We start from the raw sequence: 27156 nt of genomic DNA on the forward strand, positions 1-27156 counted from the left end.
CCACTTGTCAGCTCATTCAGTGTTCAGAATTGTGTGGATGATATTATTCCGAAAGTCAGATGGTATATTGCTAGACTCGTACATTCTACACACCAACTTGTATGGTCATTCTATTGCCACTCCCCCCCCCCCCCCCCCAATGATTTTAGGAATTCTGATGTTTTGTTATCTATTCCTTCTGCCTTATTTGATCTAAAGTCTTCCAAAGCTCTTTTATATTCTGACTCTAATACTGGATATCCTATCTCTTCTAAATCGACTCCTGTTTCTTCTTTTATCACATCAGAGTAATCTTCCCCCTCATAGAAGCTTTCAATGTATTCTTTCCACCTATCTGCTCTCACCTCTGCATTTAACAGTGGAATTCTTAATGTTACTACCCTTGTTTTTAATGTCACCGAAGGCTGTTTTGACTTTCCTGTATGCTGAGTCTACCTTTCTGGCAATCATTTCTTTTTTGATTTCTTCACATTTTTCATGTAGCCTTTTTGTATTAGCTTCACAACACTTCCTATTTATTTCACTCCTCAGTGACTTTTATTTCTGTATTCCTGCATTTCCCTGAACATTTTTGTACTGTATTCTTTCCTCGCCCAACTGAAGTATTTCTTCTGTTACCCATGGATTCCTCACAGTTACTTTCTTTGTACCTATATTTTTCTCTCCAACTTTCATGACTGCCCTTTTTAGAGATTTCTATTCCTCTTCAACTGTAATGTCTACTGAGCTATTCCTTATTGCAGTATCTACAGCCTCAGAGAATTTCAAGCGTGTCTCGTCATTCCCTAGCACTTCCGTATTCCACTTCTTTGCATATTGATACTTCTTCAGCCTACTCTTCATCACTACCGCAGGGTGATCTGAGTCTACATCTGCTCCTGGGTATGCCTTACAGTCCACTATCTGATTTCGAAACATTTGGCTAACCATGATGTAATCTAACTGAAATCTTCCGGTATCTAGCGTCCTTTTCCAAGTATGCCTCCTCCTCCTCCTTCTCCACTAGTGATGCTCGAACAGAGTATTGGCTATAACTACACTCGTGCTCATAAATTATGGATAATTACAGAATGTTGTGCCACACAATGTGGCGCTGCACAAAACTAGCACTAAGAGCATAGACACATAGGGAACACACACGGCACAAATCTATAAGTCCACGGTATGGGTGATAAGTTGATAAAACCGTCTCGAAACACGTGCTACAAAATGCCACTATTTCCTGCGCATGTACCCCGACATCAATATGGGATATGATCACCATGCACACATACACAGGCCACGCAACGAGTTAGCATATTCTGGATCAAGTGGTCGAGCAGCTGCTGGGGTATAGCCTCTCATTCTTGCACCAGTGCCTGTCGGAGCTCCTGATGTGTGGTAGGGGTTTGAAGACGTGCAGGGATACGTCGACAGAGAGCATCCCAGATGTGCTTGATGGGGTTTAGGTCTGGAGAACAGGCAGGTCACTCCATTCGCCTGATATCTTCTGTTTCAAGGTACTCCTCCACAATGACAGCTCAGTGGGGCTGTGCGTTATCATCCATCAGGAGGAAGGTGGGACCCACTGCACCCCTGAAAAGGCAGACATACTGGTGCAAAATGATGTCCCGATACATTTGATCAGTTACAGTTCCTCTGCAAAGACATGCAGAGGTGTACGTGCACCAATCATAATCCCACCCCACACCATCAAACCACGACCTATATACAGGTCCCTTTCAAGGACATTAAGGGGTTGGTATCTGGTTCCTGGTTCACACCAGATGAAAACCCGGCGAGAATTACTGTTAATACTATGCCTGGACTCGTCCGTGAACATAAACTGGGACCACTGTTCCAATGACCATGTACTGCGTTCCTGACACCAGGCTTTATGGGCTCTCCTGTGACCAGGGGTTAGTGGGTGCACTTTTCAGGTCTCCAGGTGAACAAACCATGTCTATTCAGTCATCTGTAGACTGTGTGTGTCTGGAGACAACTGTTGCAGTGGCTGCGGTAAGGTCCTGAGCAAGGCTTCCTGGAGTACTCCGTGGCCATCTGCGGTCACTGATGGTGAGATATCAGTCTTCTTGTGGTGTTGTACACTGTGGACGTCCCGTACTGTAGTGCCTGGGCACATTTCCTGTCTGCTGGAATCATTGCCATAATCTTGAGATCACACTTTGTGACACATGGAGGATCTGTCCTACGACATGCTGTGTTTGACCAGTACCCAGTCGCCCTAGTATTCTACCCCTCATAATGTCATCAATATGTGTTCTTTGAGCCATTTTCAACACACAGTCACCATTAGCATGTCTGAAAACATCTGCACACTTACTTGCTGCAACGTACTCTGACACGCACCAACACACCTCTGCGTACGTCGACTGCTGCCAGCGCCACTGAGCGATGACCGCTGGTCATATGCACAGCATGGTCATACATCAAGCTGATTTAAACCCACATACCACCCATCAGAGCTTTGTTTCACCATGTATCAGCATTATCCTTAATTTGTGAGCATGAGTGTAGTTGGAATTTATTACATAATTCAATTAATCTTTATCCTCTCTCATTCCTAGTACCAATCCCATATTCTCAAGTAAACCTTTCTTCTACTCTTTTCCCTAGAAACCACATTCCAGTCCACTATGACAATTAGATTTTCATCGCCCGTTATGTACCATATTACCCTTTCAATATCTTTGTATACTTGTCTATCTCTTCATCTTCAGCCTGCATTGTCGGCATGTATACCTGATCTATTGTTGTTGCTGTTGGTTTGGTGTTGATTCTGATGAGAACAACCCTATCACCGAATCATTCACAGTAAAACACCCTCTGCCCTACCTTCCTATTCGTAACGGATCCCACTCCCATTATATCATTTTCTGCTGTTGTTCATATTACCATATTCATCTGACCGGATATCCTTCTCTTCTTTACATTTCACTTCACTGACCCCCACTACATCTACACTGAGCCTTTGCATTTCCATTTTCTGATTTTCTAGCTTCCCTATCATGTTCAAGCTTCTGACATTCCATGCCCTGACTCACAGAATGTCATCCTTTTGTTGGATATTTAATTTTTTTTCTCATGGTCGCCTCTCCCTTGGCAGTCCCTCCCGGAGATTTGGAAGGGGGACTGTTCTGGAATCTTTTGCCAATGGAGAGATCATCATGACACTGCTTCAATTACAGGCCACATATCCAGTGGACACACAGTATGTATCTTTAATGTGGTGGTTTCCATTGTCTTCTGTATCATCATTCCCTAGATCATCGCTGATTCTTCTGCCTTTAAGGGTAGCTTCCCACCCCAAGGGCAGGAGTGTGTCCTGAACCTCTGTCTGATCCTCCATCCTCTCTGACAAGGCTGTTGGCAAGATGAGGGTGCTTCGGCTACTAATGCTGATTATGAGGGTCACTCCAAAAGAAATGCACACTATTTTTGTAAAAATACAGTTTTCATTCTGCATGTGTGAAAGTTTTACAGTGTGTAGATACATCCTTCCCGCTAGTTTTCAAACTTAGTTCAACCTGTTCCCGTGAGTGGTGCCATCACAGCATGTCTTCAAGATGGCTGCTACATTTGACGTTGATCAGAAGCAAGATGCTGTCATGGAGTTCCTGTGCTGTGAAAACGAGACAGTGGGAAACATCTACATGAGGTTGAAAAAGATGTATGGAGATGCTGCTGTCGATCACAGTACAGTTAGTCGGTGGGCAAGAAGGTTGCTTGATGAAAGCGTGCACGGCAATATTGAGGATTGTCCTCGCAGTGGCAGGCCTCGTACTGCACAAAATCCACACTGTGCAGAGAGTTAACAATTTGGTGACTGCTGACAGACGCCTAACAGTGAACGAATTGTCATGCTATGTCGGGATAGGGGAAGGAAGTGTTTGCAGAATACTCAAGTGTTCCCAAGATGTTGACAGTGGCTCACAAAGAAACAAGAAAAACGGAATGCAGTTAACTTTTGGAACAGTACGAGAATGGTGGAGATGAATTTCTTGGAAGAATTGTGACAGATAATAAAACATGGCTCCATCATTTTTCACCAGAGATGAAGAGGCAATCAATCGTGTGGCATCATGCAAATTCACCCAGAAAAAAATAATTCAAAACTACAGCTTCTACTGGAAAAGTTATGGCTACGGTGTTTTTCAATTCCAAAGGACTCTTGCTTGTGGACATCATGCCAAGTGGAACCACCATCAATTCTGATGTATATGTGACGACACTGAAGAAACTCCAAGCTCGACTGAGTCGTGTTCGACCACATCGGCAAAAGCAGGATGTTTTGCTGTTGCATGACAATGCATGGCCACACGTCAGTCAAAAAACCGTGGAAGCGATCACAAAATTCGGATGGACAACACTGAAACACCTGCCTTACAGTCCTGACCTGGCTCCATGTGATTACCATCTCTTTGCAAAACTGAAAGACACTCTTCGTGGAACAAGCCTTTAAGATGATGACTCCCTTGTGCACGCTGCCAAACAGTGGCTCCAACAGGTTGCTCCAGAATTTTACCGTGCAGGTATACAGGCGCTGGTTCCAAGATGGCGTAAGGCAGTCGAGAGGGATGGAAATTATGTGAAGAAATGAAAATATTGTTCCTAAAGGCTGTATATACACACTGTAAAACTTTCAAACATGTAGAATAAAAGATGGATGTTTTTTTTAAAAAAAATAGTGTGAATTTCTTTTGGAGTGACCCTCGTATTACTCAAAATTTGAGTGAAGGCGAGTTTCAAACATGGAACCAAGGACGTTTTGATTATTAATCAAAGACGCTAACACTAGACCACAGGTATGGCTAAGCTTATTATCACATAAAAGGCTTAGGAATCAGTCACATGCCGTATGACAATGGGAGCAGTCCCTGCAGCCAGGGAGCACCAGAGGAGAGGGTGCAGACGTGGACTGGTATTTAAACAGAAATGGATAAGGAAATTGGAGCCCTTCACAACATCCTCTGCAATGCTGACAGAACGGCTACTGAACTTACAGACTGGGTGCCACCAAATGATGTAAGGAATCTCTGATTCAAAAATGTAAAATACGAGGGTTGGAACTTAAATGGCGGCAACTATTTACTCACAACCGATACAAAAGACTTACATGTTTGCACCTGTTACTGTCCTTCAAAGTAGTCACCAGCACTGTGTAGAACCTGTTGCCAGCGATGTGGAAGGTGTAGTATACCGTTAGCAGAGTCTGTTCTGTTGATGGTGCAAATGGAGTGGTCTACTGCCTGACGAATCGCTGGAACAGTTCTGAAGCGAATACCAAGAAGTGGTTCCTTCATCTTCGGAATCAAATCAAAGTCACAATAACTTAAGTCTGGGGAGTATGGTGGATGGTACAGTACTTCTCAGTCCCATCAACCCAACAGAACAGCCACAGCCAGAGCTGTATGCGTCCGCACATTGTCGTGCAAAATGATGGGTGGGTTGTGCAGAAAGTGTCACCACTTCTTTCACAAAGCTGGTCGCAAGTGATGCTCCAAAAATGAACAGTAATACTGAGCACTGACAGTCTGTCATGGAGGAACGTAATGCGTTAGGATAACAGCATCACAGTTGTACACGAGAATCACTGTAACTTTAGACTGCTCCATTAGCACCATCAACAGAACAGGCTCTGCTAACGGTATACTACTCCTTCCACATCGCTGGCAACGGGTTCTACACAACACTAGTGACTACTTTGAAGGACAGTAACAGGTGCAAACACACAACTCTTTTGTATCGGTTGTGAACAAATAGTTGCCACCATTTAAGTTCCAACCCTCATGGATACGTAAAAAAAGGTACAGTTGTAGTCGACCTGGAAGCTGGTTTGAACATCGCAGAGCTCCAACTTTTGAAATTACCCAACCAGTTAGGGGGGGGGGGGGGGCTACAGTTTAATGTTGCAGGCTTGTATGTTTGAGCCTCTATGTGTGAATGTGTGTATGTTTACAAGAAAAAGAGCACAAACTTGAAAGTCAGTGTGAGTATTGTTTTCTGTTACATGTTTCTATGCTCCACACGCCAGTCTTCTATAAGTGGGTGTGTTGCCTTTCTCTTATTTTACATACTGGAATACAATGTTCAGAATTCTGAAGGTGGTAGGGATAAAATAAGGGAGTGAAAACTCCTCTACAACCTGTACAGAAACCACACTAGTTATTAGGGTCAAAGGACATAAAAGCAAAGTAGCACTTCGTAAGTTTTACTGTTTGGGCAACAAAATAATTGATAATAGCTAAAATAAAGATGATGGAAAATGCAGACTGGCTGTAGTGAAACTTGTATCATAAACAGTACAAACAATAAGAATATATAAGCTTTAGAAATGTGGCCCAACAGAAGAATGTTGACGGTCAGACTGTACAACAAATGATGATGTATGGAACTGATTTGGCAAGAAAGGAAATTTGTGGCACAGCTTGATAAAAGGTAGGGATCAGTTAGTAAGATACATCCTGAGACATCATAGATCTGTCAATTTAATAATGAAGGGAGGTATGGAGGATAGTTATTGTAGAGGTAGAGCTAGACTTACTGTGAGCTGGTTCAAATACATATAATTTGTAGTAGTTATGCAGAGATGGAGAGGGTTCCCCAAGGTAAACTAGTGTTGTGTGGGCAGTAGCAGCAATCAATCTTCAGACTAATAGTCTTATATTCTCACCTCATTCTTGTTTCTTGACTTTACTAACCTTTCTGGGCATACATTCAGAAATATCCAAAGATTTCACAGAGATTTGTTTTAAACTGTAAACATACATTATTCTTATAGTAATCTGTCTTTGCAATATTTTTACAATTTCTGTGCTACAATTGCAATTATTCCTTCTTCTGCAACCTCCTCACTCTGTCTATTTATTTTTCCTCTTCCACATTTACTGGAACTTACAAATCATTCTTTTCTTCACAAATACTGCATACTGAACTTCGATGGGTTTTTGTTATTTAATGTTACCTAAACAGCCCAAGTAAATAGTTAGACAGCCATCAAAGTTTAAAAAAAGATTTCATTACACCTGATGCAATAAGATACTGAAAAAATTTGATGTTGAATTAGGGGTTGAATATAAGTTACAGTGTAAGTTTTACTGCTGAAAGTGGCTGGGTGAGCTGGTTCTTATGCCAGAGGAAGACAAAGGCAAACTACTCTCAGTAGCACCATTTTAAAATGCTGCTGAATTCAAACTGGCCTATGATCTGACGACAGCCTTTTTTACTTATTAGTTTCTCTTCTTTTCTCTCAAGTACACTGCCTGACAAGAAAGTGAACCATCCAAAAGACATGGCCACATTTCAATGTAACTCCGTACACATACAAAGCATGGACAAGGTATGTAATGACTAGGGTTGCAATCCCCTGAGACTGGTAAAACGGCCACTAGTGTGTGTTAGTGCTGTTCACATTGAACTTTGTTGCTAGGCTCATTAGGGTACCCAGATGAACAGTGTCAGATGTTGAGTGACCATTGTGAAGGACACAGAAATACTGTGTACTCTTGTGAGGCATTTGAAAGAGGCCTCAATGTGGGTCTCTATTTGATAGATTGCTCAAACTGCACAATATCCATTATTTGTAGTGTATTAAGATTGTCAGTGTTTTGGTCGACCATCAAGCACTTTGTAACCACTTCCACCCTGGTGTCTGCCATCTGAGAATAAATGACGACTTGCCTATAATGTTCTGTGTCATCCCACACCATTGGCTGGAGACAAACAACAGCCACATTAATTACGGTCCCATTGGTAGGCAGCCATTAACACAACACAAACGGCTTTGCTTGGAGTGTTGCCATGACTGGGAAGCACTGATTGCCGATGAATGGCTTCACACTGCGTTCAGTGATGAATTGTGGTTCTGCACTACCACAACCCTCATCAGTGATTGTGGATGCGAACTGGGGAGAGATCCATTCCTCTAATGTTTTGGAGATGCACAGCATTGTCACTTCTGGCACAATCGGGAACAACTTGACGTCACAGCTGGTAGTGACTGAGGGAACACTGGTGGCACCACAGATGGTATGGGATGTTGGGGGTGATAACAGATGTAGTTGTTGCTCATCCACAACATACCACACAGAACTGGGAGCAACATTCCTTGAATTTGCAACTGCTCGTGCAGTATGGCCTCTTCCAATCTGAATATACGATATCTTCTTGGAGCACCAAAGTCACACCTGCTGACAGGGAAAGTACCCCTTTCTCAAATCCATTGCTTAATTGTGGCAAAAAGGGGCATAGGGTGGAGTTGGATATTGAGCTTAACAATCTTGACAAGGTGATGAGTAGCTCTTCCATTAGCATGAGCCTGCTTTGCCATACAGAACGATCATGTCGCTGTATTCTGCTTCACCATACAGAAGGATCATGTTAGCGTGTTCTGCAAATGTGCACCTAACCAAGCTGCTCCAACACTCACAGACATGTGAATGAGGCTCGAACCAGGTCATAAAGATAGGATAGACATCAAAAGACATCATCAGCCAATTCGACATAAGCACCTCCCACCATAACCACAAGCTGCAAACCTACCTATCGAATGTTTGCGAATGGCATGGAAATGGTACACTTTGGGACATGGGTTTCTGCTCAGAATTTTATGTACTCATTGCCCTCTACAAGTCCTAGAAGTTTGTAATGGGAATTTCTGAACTCCCTGTGTAAGGTACCTTAGATGACAGTTTGGCTTAAGAAACATAAGGAAACTTTCATGTGACTGATCAAGTTAGAAAGTTTTCAACTATGTGTAATGGTGCACGATACTTGAAATTATTGGAGAAATATTTAACACTATGTATGAAGATTGGTAATACACAGTATGGACCAGGCCCATTGGAACAATAAGAAAAGAAGACCAAGGGATAAGTGCTCCGATAAAAATGGGTGGAAGGCAAGGATGCAGTCTTACTCTCCTGTTCAATATGCATGAAGAAGCAACAATGGAAGTAAAAGAGATATTCAGCAGTGAGATTCAAATTCAAGGCTAAAGGATATCAATGACAGGATTTGCTAATGGCATTGCTATTCACAGTACAAGTGAGGAAGACTTCCAGGGCATGTTGAATGGAATGAATGGACTAATGAGCACATAGTATAGTGCGAGAATAAACCAAATAAAGGCCAAATCAGATAGAAGAAATTATATTATTGACAAAAGTGACATGACATAGGGACCTTGAAGCAGGCCAAGTAAGGGAATTCTGCTAGCTTTGAGGCAGAATAATGCATAATGGATATAGCAAGAACAATACAAGAACAGACTGGCACATGCAAAGAGAACATTTCTTACTAAAAGAAATCTACTTGTATCAAGCACAGGTCTTAATATCAGGAAGAAATTCCTGACACTGTACAGCTGGAGCACAGCATCGTATGGAAGCGAAAGATCAACTGTGGGGAAACTTGAAGAGAAGAGAATGGAAGTGTTAGAGATGTAGACAGCAAAAACTGAAAGCAAGACAGATATTGGAATATATCCAACTAATAACTAAGAATTTTGGATGTTTGTCCTTTGCTGGGATAAAGAGCACGGCACAGGAGAGAAGTTGTTGTGGGTGCATGAAATCAGACAGCAGTCTGGTGACCCACAAACGAGGGAAGGAAGAGAGGGGGGAGGGAGAGGGGGAGGGAGAGAGGGGGGGAGGGAGAGAGAGGGGTGAGGGAGAGAGTGGGGAGGGAGAAAGGGATAGAGGGGGGAGGGAGAGAGGGATAGAGGGGGAGGGATAGAGGGGGGAAGGAGAAAGGGGGGAGGGAGAGCGGGGGGAGGGAGAGAGGGGGGAGGGAGAGAGGGGGGAGGGAGAGAGGGGGGAGGGAGAGCAGGGGGAGGGAGAGCAGGGGGAGGGAGAGAGGGTGAGGGAGAGAGGGTGAGGGAGAGAGGGGGAGGGAGAGAGGGGGAGGGAGAGAGGGGGAGGGAGAGAGGGGGAGGGAGAGAGGGGGAGGGGGGATGGAGAGAAGGAGGGAGAGAGGGGGGATGGAGAGAAGGAGGGAGAGAAGGAGGGAGAGAGGGGGGATGGAGAGAAGGAGGGAGAGAAGGAGGGAGAGAGGGGGGATGGAGAGAAGGAGGGAGAGAGGAGGGAGAGAGGGGGGAGAGAGGGGGAGGGAGATGGTGGGGAGGGAGAGAGGGGGGAGGGGAGGGTTAGGGAGGGAGGGGGAGGGAGGAGAGGGTTAGGGAGGGAGGGGGGAGGGGAGGAGAGGGTTAGGGAGAGAGGGGGGGAGGGGGATGAAAGAAGAGAGGGGGGAGGGGCAGAGGGTGAGGGAGGGGAGAGAGAGGGGGAGGGAGTGAGGGGGAGGGAGAGAGGGGGAGGGGGGAGGGAGAGGGATAGAGGAGAGAGGGGGGAGGGAGAGAGAGAGAGATACGGTGGGTGGTGCAACATACAGCCCACAAATGTCACAAATATTACATGTCAAGAAGTTGTATCTGTCTTCACTCTTTTTGGAACCTGCTGTTTCACATCTTTCAAATGTCTGTCTCTTGCATCTCTCTTGTAGCATCTCTCACTGGAGTTTGTTGCGCTTTTATGCGGAAATTTTATACTAGATGTTTTAACAGCTGCTCTTTGCCCTCCTTATCTGTCAGTTCTCTAATCCAACACGGAAAGGTTAGGAACCATTGGAGGAAAAAAAAAAAAAAAAAAAAAAAAAACTTAACATAGGTTTTCTGTTACCTTAGAATTCAAAAGAATCTGAATATGGGGAGCACCTACCACCACACCCGCAGATTTAAATGACAGTTACATATTAAATCGCTTTGGATGGGTATCTTTATATAATTGATGCTGGCTAAATAGGGGTGGTATAACTGACTGAATGAGGATGGTGTAACGAAGAATACTGACTCCTTTTACCTATTTAGGTGGATCAGATTTGCATGGTGTGGGTCATGGCTCTTTCTTTGTATCAAGAAATGATCATCTGCACATCTTGCTACATTTTTTAATCTCTTTGTGTACAGCTTTGTCAGCTGTGAGTAATGCCAGGAAGGCGTATCACTCTTTCTTGAAAAACCCTTTATTTGGCTCTTTATGTCTGTTCACTGAGAAGCATGTTTGGGGATCTGTTTTCTTGGAAGTATTCAAATGAATCACGTACACTTGATAAATACACACTGTATTTACTTGGCAACAGGGGAGAACTGTCACAGGTTTGCTTTATGTGAAGCAACAGTATCAATTATATGCTGCTACTTGTGGTCTTCTTGTAGGAAAATAATGGACAAAGAGCAGATTCGTAGTATAATTTGGAGTGCATCAAATTACGTTCCCTCAGTGATTTACATCTGCTTCACGATTACCACAATAATTTCCACCTCAAAACTTGTCCTCTCTTAACTGTCTTCCTTCATATTACATACTTGTTCCATGGTAAATGTGGCAATCAAATTATAAACTGAAGACTTGGAATTGTGTTGTCCTTTCCTGCTCCTTTACAATACAGTGGAACCTAGCGTAGTGAGCATGATTCATTCCAGTAGCTTGCTTGTAGTGCGTAACACTTGTTAAATGAAACAGTTTATCACATATAAATTAACGTGAAATACGATAATGTGTTCCATGCAGAAAAAGTACTAAATGTTTTGTTTTATTTGTGCCATTATTATGTGCCAGTATTATGTACTTTATTATTCACAATACAACACTTGACGAAAACTTAACAGAGCATTATTGACAAATAAATTTGTAGTGTGCGTAGCCACTGCTTGTTTGAGGTGATAATTTTCAATGTAAGATGCAACCAATTCCCATACTTTCAGCATCTCTCTTAGAAGATTGCTGCTTTGCTGTTACTGCCTCCTCCTCTGAAGAACTCCTCTCCACGACTTCCTGCAGTGAAACATATTGCAACTACATAAGCTCTTCAGTGGTCATTCATTCCTTGGCAGTGATCTTCCACAAGCTCAGCGATAATCATTGTCATTCACTTCTAGTCCCCTGCTCTTGGCCAAAGAAACAATCTCATTGACTATAGACTCCACAGGTACGGACTCAAATGCCACTGAGTGACATTTGACAACACATTCTGGCCAAAACTTCTTCCAAGCAGAGGTGAGAGTCTTCTTGGTAACCACTTCCCACGCCTTTTCAATTCTCTTCTTGCAGGCAACAATGTTGAAGTGATATTTACAAAACTCTCTGAGAGTGAGATTGTTAGCTTTAGTCAACCCAAAAAAATGCTCAAAGAGAGCTTTAGTGTAGAGCTTCTTAGAGTTAGAAATGATCTGTTGGTCCTTATGCTGGAGTAACAGAGTGGTGTTGGGAGGCAGAAATTGGATCTTGATTAATGAAATTCTTCAAGGAGATGGTCTTGTAGGCCTGGAGAGCGGACAGGAGCATTGTCCATAGCAGGCAAGACATGGAGTGGCAGATTCGTCTCAAGCAAATATTTTTTCACCAAACGACCAAACACTTAATTTTCACAATCACAAAAAAGATCATGTGTCACCCAAGCCTTGTTGTTGGACCTCCATATCACATTTAAACTGCTTTTTGAAGGCTTATGGAGTTTCTGAATGTTAAATAAGCAATGGTTTAATTTTCAAATTGCTGCCTGCATTGGCATAGAATAGCAGTGTGAGACAGTCTTTCATTGTTTTGTGATCGGACAAAGCATCCTCCTCTGCTGTTATAAAGGCATGCTTCAGCATCTTTTTTCAGACCAGACGTCACAATTAAAAACCCACTGTGGCAGATAACCCTCAGAACCTACAAGCATCTTGAAGTTGCTGATGAAGTTGTCTGCTGCCTTTGTGTCGGAGCTGGCTGCTTCGAGGTGCCTCACAACACTGTTGACACTGGTTGGTCTCTAAAACTTCTCAAGCCACCCACATGTTCCCTTAAAGACTTCTTGTGCCACTGATGATCCTGGCACCATCTTAATGAGGTCGGCAAAAATCATTCTTGCCTTCTCACAAATGATCTTCTTGTTAATAGTGTTGCCTTACAATTGCTTTTCATTTACCCATATAAAGGAGCAACCTTTCAACATCATCCAGAGAACAAAACCGTTGTTTAGATACTCTTGTCACTCCCTTTGAAGCCCCTGTCTCCTTAATCTTGTCCTTATTCTCAAGGATGGTGCACATAGTTGATGAAGACCGATTGCATGTGCAGGCTAAATAGTGACACACACACACCACGTTCACATTTTTCAATAATTTTGCATTTCATTCTAAGGTCATTTTCTTTCTCTTATGATTATCTTCTTGCAGCTTTATCTTTGGGGACATTGCTATGAAGATTATTACAATTTGTGAAAAAAAAGAAAAAAAAAAGAAAAAGAAACTAAGTGAACACAAGTTTAGAAAAATGTGTGATCACAAGCTGCACTAAGATGGTAGCAGAAAGAGCTCTAAACCCACTTTACAGAACTTTTCCCCCACCATGTGCACAAATTGCTGGTGACGCCACACTAAACCGTCACTCGTTATATGAAACATTGCTCGCTGGGTGAGTCATTTTTTTACAATTTGTTTTGCTTGTTAAGTGAATTGCGCATTATCGGAGGTGCTCATTAAGCAAGGTTCTACTGTAGTGGTTTTCTTTTAATTTCTGGAAAAAATTTTTGACCTCCAGTGTCGTCCATTTTATCTTGCTTAGAGTCATGTCACACTGATTTCAAAGCTTGAATGAGTACATTATTTCCCAGAATTTAGAAGAAACTGTCCCTTCCATTTTTGTTCTCGCAATAATTAACTCTCTTGGGTTTGCAGCTCTTTAGATATAAAAGAAAGACAGTAAAAAAATCTAAGAGAAATTTTGAACTGCCTACCTTGATACATTTATGACTAAGTAGTCTGCGACATCAGCAAATTTCCGGATTCCAGACACATAGTCTTCTAAAGGGTCTTCAGAATTTTTATTTTTACCAAGATTGACTCCAATGATTCCTACATAATTGGTTTTTCGTAAATTATGTAATCGATTGTATACAATGTCATGGCCTTCACTATTGAAACCATATCTGCAAAGAAATTTTCACAGTGTTTTTCAATACATTTTTGACATTTTGTATATTATGTACTCTCATGTACATACAAAAATCATTTGTAACAGCAATAATCTAAGAGTGTCTTAGAATTTCTGTCAGTATGTACCGGGTGATCAAGAAGTTAGTATAAATTTGAAAACTTACTAAACCACGGAATAATGTAGATAGAGGGGTAAAAATTGACACACATGCTTGGAATGACATGGGGTCTTTTTTTTTTTTTTTAAAAAAAATAAATAATAAAAAAAGGCTAGACACGTGAATGATCTCTTGCGCGCGTCTTTTGGTGATGATTGTGTGCTGAGCCACCACTTTTGTCATGCTTTCATGCTTGGTCTCCCAGGTCCTCAGCCCTCAGTCCATGTGATTATTGGCTTTGGGGTTACCTGAAGCCGCAAGTGTATCGTGATTGACCGACATCTCTAGGGATGCCAATGCCTCACCACAACTCAAGACATGCTATACATTGCTGTTCACAACATTATTCCTCGACTGCAGCTATTGTTGAGGAATGATGGTGGTCATATTGCAAATTTCCTGTAAAGAACATCATCTTTGCTTTGTCTTACTTTGTTATGCTAATTATTGCTATTCTGATCAGATGAAGTGCCATCTGGCGGACATTTTTTGAACTTTTGTATTTTTTTGGTTCTAATAAAACCCCATGTCATTCCAAGGATGTGTGTCAATTTGTACCTCTCTATCTACATTATTCCGTGATTTATTCAGTTTCAAATTTGTACTGACTTTTTGATCACCCTGCATATACTCTAAATCTACAATGACGAATCATGATGAAAGAGAGAGAACAGATACGAATTTACAGTGCAATAACGAAACCAAGTAAGAGAATAGAAGTATAGCAGAGGGTAAAACAAACACACACACACACACACACACACACACACACACACACAAAACCACATTAAATCTACATCAGTCAAGTTGATGATGGTGGTATGATCAACAGTTACTGCTTGGGGAGTTAATGATGATCTATAAGGTTAATTTGATAGTTACTGTGGTGGAGAAATGAAGACATCAAGGGAGGGTGGGTATTTTTAAACACTATGAGTGATGAATTATGTTTTGTTCAAGCCACAGCTTTATAAATTAGCACTTCACAATAAAACTGGGTAAGAACGAACAGTATGCCAGCCAATGTCTGATTACTTGTGGTTTCATCTAAGCCTTTTATCACATGCAATGCTTCTCACCATGTGGCAGTGGAAGCGCAGATTTTCTCTTTTTATGACAATGACAACTGGCATACCAGCTACGACAGGATCATCACTTTACAATATGTCCATGTAAGATTCGCATTTGTTTATGGTACTCAATTTTAATGTCATTAGATTGCATTACATGTAAGACATTACTAGCTCTTAAAATGTGAAAAGTACAAATGTTGAACTGACTGAAATACTCATAGAGTTGGAGCAAGGAAACAAATATTTATACTTTACATCAATATTTTTACCATGTAAATACATTTGCATATTTACAACAGAAAATAATGATATGCCGAGAGTGTATTAAATTGGACATCTTATTTTTCAGATTTCCATCATCTTATGTAATTTCACAGAAAATTTGTAAAAATCCTTCTGGTGTATCAAGAGATGTGCCATGATGACAGTTCAGAGTGTCTCTTCTGCTCACACGAACAACACATGATTCAAGATGTCATTGACACTACACAGGACCTTGTGCTCTTTGCACTCATTGAGTTTTTTTTTAAATATGCATTATGCAGTAAATAAAAAGCTTTCAATATTATTTAGAAACTGTATCTACAAAGCAGAGCCCAAAAACACATTATTTAATACTACAAGAAACATAGTACAAAGTAAAAAAGCAACAAAACTGGCAAGCCTAAGTTAAAACAACTGTTATCTGTCTGACAGAATTGTTTCACACACAACTGTGACAAATCATAATTGAATAACGTACAAATTTAATATACACTGAAGAGCCAAAGAAACTGGTACACGTACCTAATATGGTGTAGGGCCTCAGCGAGCACTCAGCAGGATGTGACATGGACTCAACTAATGTCTGAAGTGGTGCTTGAGGGAACTGACAACATGAAGCCTGCAGGGCTGTCCATAAATCCGTAAGAGTACGAGGGGATGGAGATCTCTCTTGAACAGCACGTTGCAAGGCATCCAAGATATGCCAAATAATGTTCGTGTTTGGAGAGTTTGGTGGCCAGTGGAAGTGTCTGAACTCAGAACAGTGTTCCTGGAGCTGCTCTGTAGCAATTATGGACATGTGGAGTATCACATTGTCCTGTTGGAAGTGCCAAAGTCTGTCTGAATGCACAATGGGCATGAATGGATACAGGTGATGAAACAGGATGCTTACGTACGTGTTGCCTGTCAGAGTTGTATCTGGAGACACCAGGGGTCCCAAATCAGTCCACCTGCACACACTCCACACCATTACAGAGCCTCCACAAGCTTTAAAAGTCCCCTGCTGCAAGGTAAGGGTCCATGGATTCATGAGGTTGTCTCCATGCCTGTACACAGCAATTCACTCAATATGATTTGAAACGAGACTCGTCCGACCAGGCGACATGTCTCCAGTCATCAACAGTCCAATATCAATGTTGACGGACGCAGGCAAGGCATAAAGCTTTGTGTCGTGCTGTCTTCAATGGTACATGAGTGGGCCTTCGGCTCTGAAAACCCATATTAACAATGTTTCATTGAATGGTTCACACACTGACACTTGTTGATGGCCCAGCACTGAAGTCTGCCGCAATTTGCAGAAGGGTTGCACTTCTGTCACATTGAATGATCCTCTTCAGTCGTCGTTGGACCTGTTCTTGCAGGTTCGTTTTCCGGTTGCAGCAATATCAGAGATTTAATGTTTGACTGGATTCCTGATATTCACCGTACACTCATGAAATGGTCATACGAGAAAATCCCCACTTCATCGCTACCTTGGAGATACTGTGTCCTATCACTCATGTGCCGACTATAACACCACGTTCAAACTCACTTAAATCCTGATTATATCCCATTGTAGCAGCAGTAACCGATCTAACAACTGTGCTAGGCACTTGTTGCCTTATATAGGTGTTGCCGACCGCAATGCCGTATTCTGCCTGTTTACATATCTCTGTATTTGAGAATGCATGCCTATACCTGTTTCTTTGGCACTTCAGTGTACATGTCTTTAATATCGACAGCCACATGTATAAATCAATACTAGAAGTTATTCATTATTTTTTGTATCCTTATCATGAAATACAATTATTGTAGTTTTCTCTCACTGTGTTACTGTACCTGTTAATGACTGCTTCATCCTCAAGCAAACGGAATACTCTAGGTTTATCATTTCCAGGTTGAGGTACAGGAGTGACAGAACCAACTTCAACGAATCCGAAACCAATTTTATTAAGAGCTTCTACAGCTTCCCCTTGCTTATCAAATCCTGCAGCAATTCCAACAGGGTTATTCAATTTTAATGTTCCCAGTGAGGTGCTCTAGAATGAAACTAAAAAAATTTAGAAAATATGATCAAATGCTATAAATAATGAACACTACAGAAATTCTGAACTATGAAGTAAAAATTTACACTGTCTTACCAAAGTATCTGGATCTTTATATTTGCTTCTCAAGACAAAACCATATTTTGAGACTGTTACAGCAAAATTGTGTGAAAATTCAGGATCAACTTTATGCAAGGTAGGCATCAAAAATTTCTCATAAAATATCTCATTTTCTTGGAAAATATTTAATGCTACAAACATGCCTGCAGCACCACCCGAAACTAAAAGCAGGGATTTTATTTTGTTCTGTGGAAAGAAAGAACAAAAATATACAGTTTAAATATGAAGACCAACTATGTAATAATTTATTACATGTATGTGTATCTTACTGAAATCAGCTCTGATGCTTAATCTTTAAATAATAAAAATGAATAAGTAAAATCAAAGACATTTGGGACATGTTAATACTACGGTAACTGACTGAAGATTACTAAGGGTGTTGAAGTATTACCAAAATGTATATTCAGTGCTCACTTTGAACCATTGCGTAATGATGTTGCATTTTATGTCATATGTGGGAAGTGTGTTTGAAAGTTGGCATGCAGGAAGATGACATTCTGATGCAGGTTTTCACTCAATGTACTGTTCTCTGTGGTATATTTCAATGTCAAGGGAGTGTTATTTGTAGAAGAGTGTTGTGCGTGTGTCAGATGTGTGATGGATCCGATAGAGAAGTTTAACAGATGTACATCAACAGAGGAGATGCATGACATACTGAGTATTATAATGTTTCTTCAGAAGTACTGCATATAGGCAGAATAAGTTAAGTGACAAAAATGTAGAAAGCCTAGGAACTGGCTCCAACCAGTAGCAATGATGATTTTATCTGACACTCTAGGGATGATAACTTTTGGAAACTGATTTGGTACTGAACTTGGTTCAAAACGTTTAATCTAGCAATATCAGTTATTTAACTTACGATTTTTTTTTTTTTTTTTTGATCATCTGCATCACTTTGTTCCCAAAGAAAAATCACTCAATTACTGATTGTTTGGGAAGGGACAGAGCAGAAGTTTTACATTTCAAAGTATTTTCTGTTTGTTACTCAAAAGGAGTACTTTTACATTTTTTTAAAAACTTAATTTATGTTCGTATTTTGTTTGTTGTAGGAAACTGTGAACTGGTTGGTGGGAGGGGTTTTTGATTTTTGGGGTTGACAATGGTAAGCACAGGTAGTTGTTTAGGGGAAAATGTGTGTTGTTTGGGTTTTGTGTTGAACTGTGTTTATGTGTTGATTTTTTGTTATTGTGTAAGTCTAGATATTTTTGGCATGGTGATATTTTCTGGAGAGTAAAATACTGGTATTTTGTTAAGATACATCTATTGAGTGTTTTTTTTATGAAAGTATTTGCATTATCTGGTGGGTATAATCAATTTTGTTTTAGCTACATAAGTACACTGAAGCTAATGATACCAGATGTCCAATCATATTGGCACATTATTGTTTCTTTGCAATTGGTGGGCACTGTGGAGTCCACTTTAGTGATGCAGGGCAAGTGCAAATAATAATAATAATAATAATAATAATAATAACAGTGTTACATCATACCGTGAACAGCAATGTTTTGTGGTTCATGAGTATTGTGGATTACATTTGAGTTATATAGGTGGAGTGAATTGGTCAATACCTGCATTTACATTGCCATACCCTTCCCCCCTCCTGCATATATCAGTAATTAATTGTTAGCTGGTATTGTGGAATTCAGGCTACGACATAATAGTTAAATAGAAGATGATAATACCACCCCTTTGAGTTAGAAAGAAAGAAAGAGTGTGAGGTTAATGGATGTTTTTACATTTGAGGAGGAAGTTAGTTGTAGCTACAGTTTATTTCCATCCAAAATCCCCTAAATTCACTGTGGGTGTCCCATTAATTACATACCGGTTTTATGATTATTCCAAACACTTTTTTTTTTAAGTTTTGAAATTTCTGTTATTGTGTGCATATTATGGTTGCGAGGGTGACTTCACAGTTGTTATTTTGGATTTAGAGGAGTTGCATATATCCACTGTTTTGATGACATCGCTGGCAGAAACCAATAACCAGTATCGAACACTTCAGTATTCCCGCATTACTACAATACATGAAGAATTTAAAATACGCCAACAACCCCCACAATTTGACATCAGACGTCTTTCTAGGTATTCATTGTGTTTAATAACGGACAGTTAGATTTGAACATAAGTCAGTGAATATCTAATTAAATAATTTTCATTTGGGAGGGAAACATGGACCGGATTAGGGCATAACATTAATTCACGCACAAAATGTATCCCTTAGCTATAACAATAAAGAAGACTCTTTAAAGATATGAAATGAATTAAGTTACAAGCTAATGGGCAAAAACAGCCACTGCAGCTTGCTTCCATAAAGTATACTAAGACAAATTAGGACTAGTGTCAATTTATTTGAAACTACAGTTATGAGAATTACTTCTAGACCGTTATACACATGCAGTAGGTGAGAAGCAGCTGCCCTGAAAAAGGATTTTGCTCCTCCTCTTAAATTACATGGTTCCCATTTTGACTAATACTGTCCTGTAAACAAAGAATTCCCAGACTTCTTGGGACGTCAATTCAGGTGAAATCTTAAAGCTTTTGACAATTACTGACTCCCAAACCTGCTGCTGTGGTAGCCTTATATACACCATAGACAGCTTCTGACAGGTTGCTAATTATATAATGCTATCTTGGGTACTCAGTGTACCGTAAGCCGATGAACACTGATTTAGATCTTAGCGCCCAGAGTTTCCATCATCCATTCCAGAAGAGAGCAGTTTTAAATGCACTGATACCCATTGCAAAAACCGTTTCTGATGAGAACCACTTAGATTCTAAATTAATCATCTGAAGTACGGGTTCCAACAAAACGGAGACAGTTCATGTGATACTAAGTCAGCATTCTAAAACAAAAGAAAATGTGACAATGTTGAATGCTCACGTGATGACTCCCCGAATGTATTCCTTCATTTCTGTGATACTATATCAAGTAAAATAGGCAAATTCCTAGGAAGACAAGGTATAAGACCTATTTTCTGACTTCCTGAGAAAATAAAGGAGATGCTATGCCCTGTTAATGGCAATTTTAGCCACAGCACCCCTGGGATAATTTGTAACATCCCTTGTGAGTCCGGAAGCGGTCAGTCCACCCATACCACTTCTGACCACTGTGAAGAACATCCATGACAACTGAGAACTGAAGAAATCTGCAGTTGCTGACAATAGTGTCCAAACACAAATTTATTGTTTGATGGAACAAACATTTAGTCCCAGGCTTCAATATACCGGCACTGAGTAACTAAAGAGGCTGTAGAAATAAGAATGTGCGAGAACTTTGATTATCTTTGATTGTGACAGCGGATATAATCTTGGTGGCACGTAGAAGTGAGCTCTCCATGCAGAAATTTTAGTCATGATGTTTACACTACTATGGGAGCAGTGGCACCACCAATGGAGATGCTCACTCCATCTGCGACAGTATTACATAATTACTGAACAGTCAGAACGCCATCTGTGGGCTACATAAGGCCTCCACAGCAGCAGTTTTGACAGTCAGCTGCTCTTGACAAAGACCACTGAGGTAACTGTCAAATGCTTGAGGTTTTACCCTGAAATTATTCTGAAAGAAATCCGAAAGTGTTTTATACAACAGTGCAGTAGTGAAAGACTTTATTCTCATGATTTTATATAGTTTTAAGCAGAACCAAAAGTACTTCAAACACTATCCTCTCCTCTGTACCTGTCCCCTCTGTGGGAAGTACAGGATCTGCATTACTCAGCCACTTGACTGTGAGTGGTGTGTCAATGCTAGATCTACGTGTCCTGTGCAGGGAACAGAGAGTATTCAGGCTGTTGTACCGATCCCCCTAACCAATAAGCCGTAGATGCTTTCTTTCAAAACCGAAAATGAGCCTGAGCGAGTAGGACTCAATTGACCTATTGGGAAGCCTTTATTATCCTGTCTCAAAGGGAGGCAAATGCAAAAGGGTGAGGGGTCTACTAATCATCAGCATTTCAAATATATGGTGAATAATAGTACCTCTTAAGGAAATGGCAACAAGGTACAGGCTGGAATACCTGAAGCACTCAGTGTGAATACCTGGAGGCCTTATTCAACATGCTGAAGAGACTATCCCAGCAACTACTGAGGAACAGGGTGCAATCAGCTGCACACTGAGGCACACATTGGAACAAATGATGCCTCTCTCTGGGCTCTGAGGTCATACCTGGATCATTCCAGCAACTGGCAGAGAAGATTGAGAAGGAAGACGAGCCTCGCGCAAGGAGTTTCAATGAAGCTCAAATTTGCAACATTGTCCCCAGAACTGATTATGGAGCCCTGGTTCGGAGTTGAGATGAAGCACTGAACCAGACACTACAAAGGTTCTGTGACAAGCTAGGTTGTGCCGTAGAATTGAGAAATACTGAGTCTCCCTAAATGGCTCAGTTATGCACTAGACGTCACAGGCTGCTACCCAGGTAGCAGCTGTAGGAGACTCGGAAGTATTTGTGTAAGATCCGAAGGAAACACAGACCCTTAAGGGATGTAGACTGAGTTAATGTATTCATTGCCAGTGACTGGTAAATAGTCCTGTTTATAATGCATTACAATTTATCATGCAGCTCTATAATAAAATCTGCTACTTGGCATGTAGGTAACACAGCTTTTCAATTCTAAAAATTTAAACTCAGAGAGGTTGACAAAAATCAGCCAAATAGTTGCAAAAAAAGTTTTATCATAATTTTAAAATTATCTTTTCAGAAGGTGCAATGGACATTCTGATTACATTAAATAGAGTCAAATGGCACTTGTCATATTTGACATCCACCTTAAGAACACAAAAAATCACATCCTATGACTTAGGATTGAAGCACTATAGTATTATAGGTGTGCATATCAAATGCCAAGTTGACTTGTGTACAACAGACCAGAGGGATTCTACTTGGATTACAGCAGTATGTATGTGGCAAACAGCAGTTGACTTTTTCCATGTGTTAATGGCCACTACACTTGGCATTTGATCTGTCCACCTGTAGTACTACAGTGCTGTAAAAATAGCTGTGACTTGTAATTATTTGTGTTCTTAAGATGGATGTCAAATATGATGATACCTGTTTGGGTTTATTTAATGTACTTAATCAGCACGTGGCTTAAGGCCTATTATACCTTCTGAAGAAAACAATTTTAAAACTGCAAAAACCCAAGTATATGATTCCTATAATCCTTTATTTGCAACTGTTTGCATGAATTTTTTAAACCTCTACAACTTCACAGCCACACTACTGCTGAAGTTGGCTCCATGTTTATCATTCTAAATATCCGTATAATTTCTATGAGTGACTCATTTAGGTACATTTTTAACTTTCTTTTCAGCTAATTGGGATTCTCAATTTCTTGTTTATGTAAGTAATATGACAATACTTTAGCTGTTTGGTTGGAATGCCATCGTAACCAAAAGTGTTACTGGGATAAAAGGTTCAAATTTAGATAAAATCCCCAAGCTTTCAATGACTGCCTCCATCATCATGTGCTGGGTCAGAATGGACCCCTGATGAAGATGATGGAGGCAGTCATCGTGAGCTTAGGATTTTATTCATATTTCAGGTGGTAAATTAGTCATGAACCTTTTATTCCACGGCTCTGTCATGAAAGACTTCATTACCAAGTGTTACTGCTTTTCAGTAACTATGATATTTCATGACAGTAGTAGTGAGGCAGACTGCTAAATTCAAATCATTGCCCACCGAATATAAGCAAAAATTTACCATTCAAAGTAGACAGGCACTGCAATGCCAACTTGAGACACAACTTAAACTGATATTAAATTTCTTTAGCAATTTGTCTTTCTTAGTAAACTTACGTCATTGTTTTTCCTGTTAATTCCTTTCTGAATACTGTGACTGAATCACATTTTATCACTGTGTGTACTTCCCCCTTCTTAACTAAACTTAACTAATGGTGAAATTTCTGTTGCTCCCTTTACAGCAAAGGAGGCACGCAGTGCACTATTGGGAAACTCAGTCTATTTTGTGAAACAAAGTTGAATTTAGAAATTGCTATCGACCAGTACCTATTACCAGTCTGGTTAATAATATGTTACTCTGGCAAACAAACTGTAGCTGAACATTTAGTAACTCTCACTGCCTTGGATCAGCATTATCAGAGGTCAATCAATGTGGGAATCTACTCACATAACGACTGTGACTGCTACAAAAAGTTAATTACATTTACTGGTAGAGGCACGTACGCCGCTAGAACTGTTCATTTTGATGTTCCCGAGGCTACTAACAGCACTCGCAGAACTATTCAGTGCAGTATAGCATTTACTTTTTGGCCTGGAACTTTATCCCACTTAAATGTACACAGTTACCACGTTTCCGTTCTATAATGCCAACAGTAATATGGCACTGTAGTCATTTCGGTTCATCTGTGCAATCTGAGTAATATATTAAGCTATGTATAGGATGACGACGACTTTTTTTTTTTTTTTTTAATTTTCTGTTTCCCGTTGTGAAACAAGTCTATTACTCTAACGTCACAGGAAGACCAATTTATTGTTATTTTCACTATAATGACGGCCAACGTAAATCGAACGTGTAAACGCTATTACTTGAAGGTAATTAAATAATCACTGAAAGTAATGAAATACAACTATCCAAATGTTATCCCAATTCAAAATAACGTTAAGAAAAAAAATATAGGCCACAATTATCAAGGTAATTGCGGCGAAGTAACGATGTTACTCATGACATTCGCTAATCAAAAGCATTATTCTCGTCAAATCCACTGGTTAACTTCAACCATTACTGTATATTTTTCCCAATCAGCAGCTACTCACCAAAGCCATTGTCCCTCTCTGGCAGTGCAGTTTCGGATTAGTTCATAACAAAATTTTGCACTATAAAATTATATGACTTGTTTATAACATCAAATTTAACAGCTTTATGACTTTAAATAAAACAACTGCATTCACACAAGAAAAATTTTCTTTCAAAACATTGTGTACAAAACATGACTGTAAAGTAATCACAACCTCAAATTTTACTACAACAAGTAATAGCCATCACGACTAGCAAAACATACATTGCGCCCTCCAAAGATTACTATTAAAGAAAACACACTCATGAAACGCCAAAGAGTCATGATTTTCTGTTCCAGAGGCAATGCGTATTAAGCGGAGTTCACACGCGTCTTATGTGATGCCATAGCTTTTGGCTCGCCGTAGTGGCATCGTGAGCTACCATTCACATAGGACGACGCAAATTGCGCAGCTTTCAATATGATATACATTGAAATCATGTGGATGTTATAGGGCAGCCTTAGAGCTGTGCCAAAAGTTAAATACAAGGAAGATGAAACCCAAATATTGGAAGCAAAAATAGATTTCACACAGGGATAAAACAGGGGAAACAAAACACATTTATAAAAGAAATAACACTCAGAGATGAAAATTCCATCAGCAATGGCAAAGATGTCAAAATCCTATTATATTCGGTGACCTAGGCATTTCGAATAACTTATTCTTTAATTTTATCAGCTGCCACATCATACTCTGGAACTATTTCCTGAATATGATCCACAATTTAACAATGCTTGGTGTCACAAATTACAAAGTCCATACGACTCGCTTTTTGATTAAATATATTAAGTTACTTTATTCGTTCAACAACCCTTTAAGACAGTGAGATACATAATTGGTTTGCGTACACACACACACACACTACTGCAGAAAACCAAACATAGGTTGCGGTTCTTGTAGTTCTACAAGCTGCGATGGCGCACCTGACCACAATTCTTTTCACTTTAATTCAGAAATACAATTAAAAAAACACTGAAATCGAATGGCGTACAGCACCAGTTATAACACGATAACTGCGACAGAAGGCTTGTGTTTTGAAATAGTGCCCGCCAGGGAACAATGGTGGCACGAAAGTGGCGCAACAAAGTACAACCAAGCTGAACTGTTTGTGGCATGACAAAAGTTGCGACTCTTAAGTTGTGCCACTAAAAACTGGGAATTCTCACATGTAACTACAATGATCCTGGATTTCTACCTACGACCAAACGCACGTGTTATTCCGTGTTTTGGGTGGTATTCAGATAAAAAATACAGGCAATGCGTTTTCATTTGCTGTGCACTTGCAGACAGCTGCGTTTAAGCATAGAGAATGGGCTGGGTAGCATTCGTTCTGCGTTTTCTTCACGCTGGCCGGTGGCCACACATGGGCAAAAAAAAACTACGATTTTATCATCTGTCTGGGGGAAGTGACCTCACAGGAATTGTCCAGAGTTATATATATTAATCGCGCACGTGTTGCACTGGACTTGTTACTGATTCTCTGACAGCAATGACGTCTATAACGTTATTATGCTTATTTAAGGGCTGTTCGACATCCTTTCTTTCATTCCTGTGTTAGTTGTTGTGAGAAGCTGTCAAATAATAGGAACAATTTACAATTAAACTTCAATATTTTTTCTACAGCCTGAATCGTATCACAGCATGAATTTAGGTACTACAAGTATAACAATAAAAAACAGTATTTTTTTAATCAATAAAAAAATATTTTATCGTTCCAGTACATTATTGAAGATAATTCCTTAATAATCCAACAATCGCATTTGTGAAGTTCCCTCGTTCTGATGTAGGATAGGACCAGTAACTTGGGGTTTTATAATCTTTATTTTTCTTCAGCTGCGGCGGGGTGGGGCTGGTGGGATTCGTTTCGCAATTTATTTAATGTTCACCTACCACAGTATAAAGTCCATTCACCATCTGTTGCTCTGCATTCGTAGGTACTATGTAGACGACGAGAAAAGCAACGTTGAAGAAAACCACCATCCATACTTATGCTTACAAAGTCCGTGTAACTCCAGTAACAAGATAAACCTGTAAATCTCTAACAATAATTGCCAAAGTGAGTGCTTCCTCCCTCCACTGAAAATGTTTATTTGTAGATACTGATGTTTTATTCTGGGCCTTTTCATTTATTGTGTCACCAAGCCCATATTTACGTTGGTAGTATATCTGCTACTAGTTCGTGCAGCTTATATCACACATAAAACAGCCAGAAATGTACTGAGTCCGACACGAAATATTACGAGATTCACACAGGCAACACACTGTTACAAAACGAGTTCACATTCGGCCCTCTTCCTTGGATTCTTCGAAAGAAGATATTTGCCAAAATGTTCTGTACATGCATACGGAACACCCCAGGCAGAATATTCACAAAGGGCGATAGTTTCACACGCGGTTTATTCTGCAACCAACATTCCAAAACCTCTCAAAACTTAACCGTAATGTCCGTAATTGCATCTGCTAGCAAGGCGACTTATAAAATTATAGTCTTAATACTTTTCTAGGTTCTTGACTGGGTAAGTTGACTTCAAAACATTGTTGCATGTTAACAGTTTCTAAGTGTAACAAAGCGTACTAGTAATGTGAAGCAGAAATCTTGTAGCAACGACTAATTCAGAAAGGAAATTATTTCTCAATAAATGGTTTCACATGTGAAATATGGTGTAATCCTTTACATTTCCTAGTATGCAGAGTTTCAACTTCAACGCAATTTTCGTGTGGTATACGTCGGATCTATAAGGTCCA

General features: G+C 40.2%; 1 protein-coding gene across 1 annotated transcript in view; it reads right to left on the reverse strand.

Moving 5' to 3' along the window:
• LOC126335568 (dihydroorotate dehydrogenase (quinone), mitochondrial) overlaps window positions 1-24731 on the reverse strand; it is a 47839-nt gene extending 23108 nt beyond the window's left edge. The window contains exons 1-4 of the mRNA XM_049998997.1: window positions 24391-24731; window positions 17588-17797; window positions 17286-17485; window positions 13774-13965 (exon numbers count right to left, since the gene is read on the reverse strand). Coding sequence (XP_049854954.1) covers window positions 13774-13965; window positions 17286-17485; window positions 17588-17797; window positions 24391-24399 — 611 coding nt within the window. The 5' untranslated portion in view covers window positions 24400-24731. The remainder of the gene's footprint in view (window positions 1-13773; window positions 13966-17285; window positions 17486-17587; window positions 17798-24390) is intronic.
• Window positions 24732-27156: the final 2425 nt, after the last annotated feature.

This window comes from Schistocerca gregaria, chromosome 2, assembly GCF_023897955.1.
Source record: "Schistocerca gregaria isolate iqSchGreg1 chromosome 2, iqSchGreg1.2, whole genome shotgun sequence".
Lineage (NCBI taxonomy): Eukaryota > Metazoa > Arthropoda > Insecta > Orthoptera > Acrididae > Schistocerca > Schistocerca gregaria.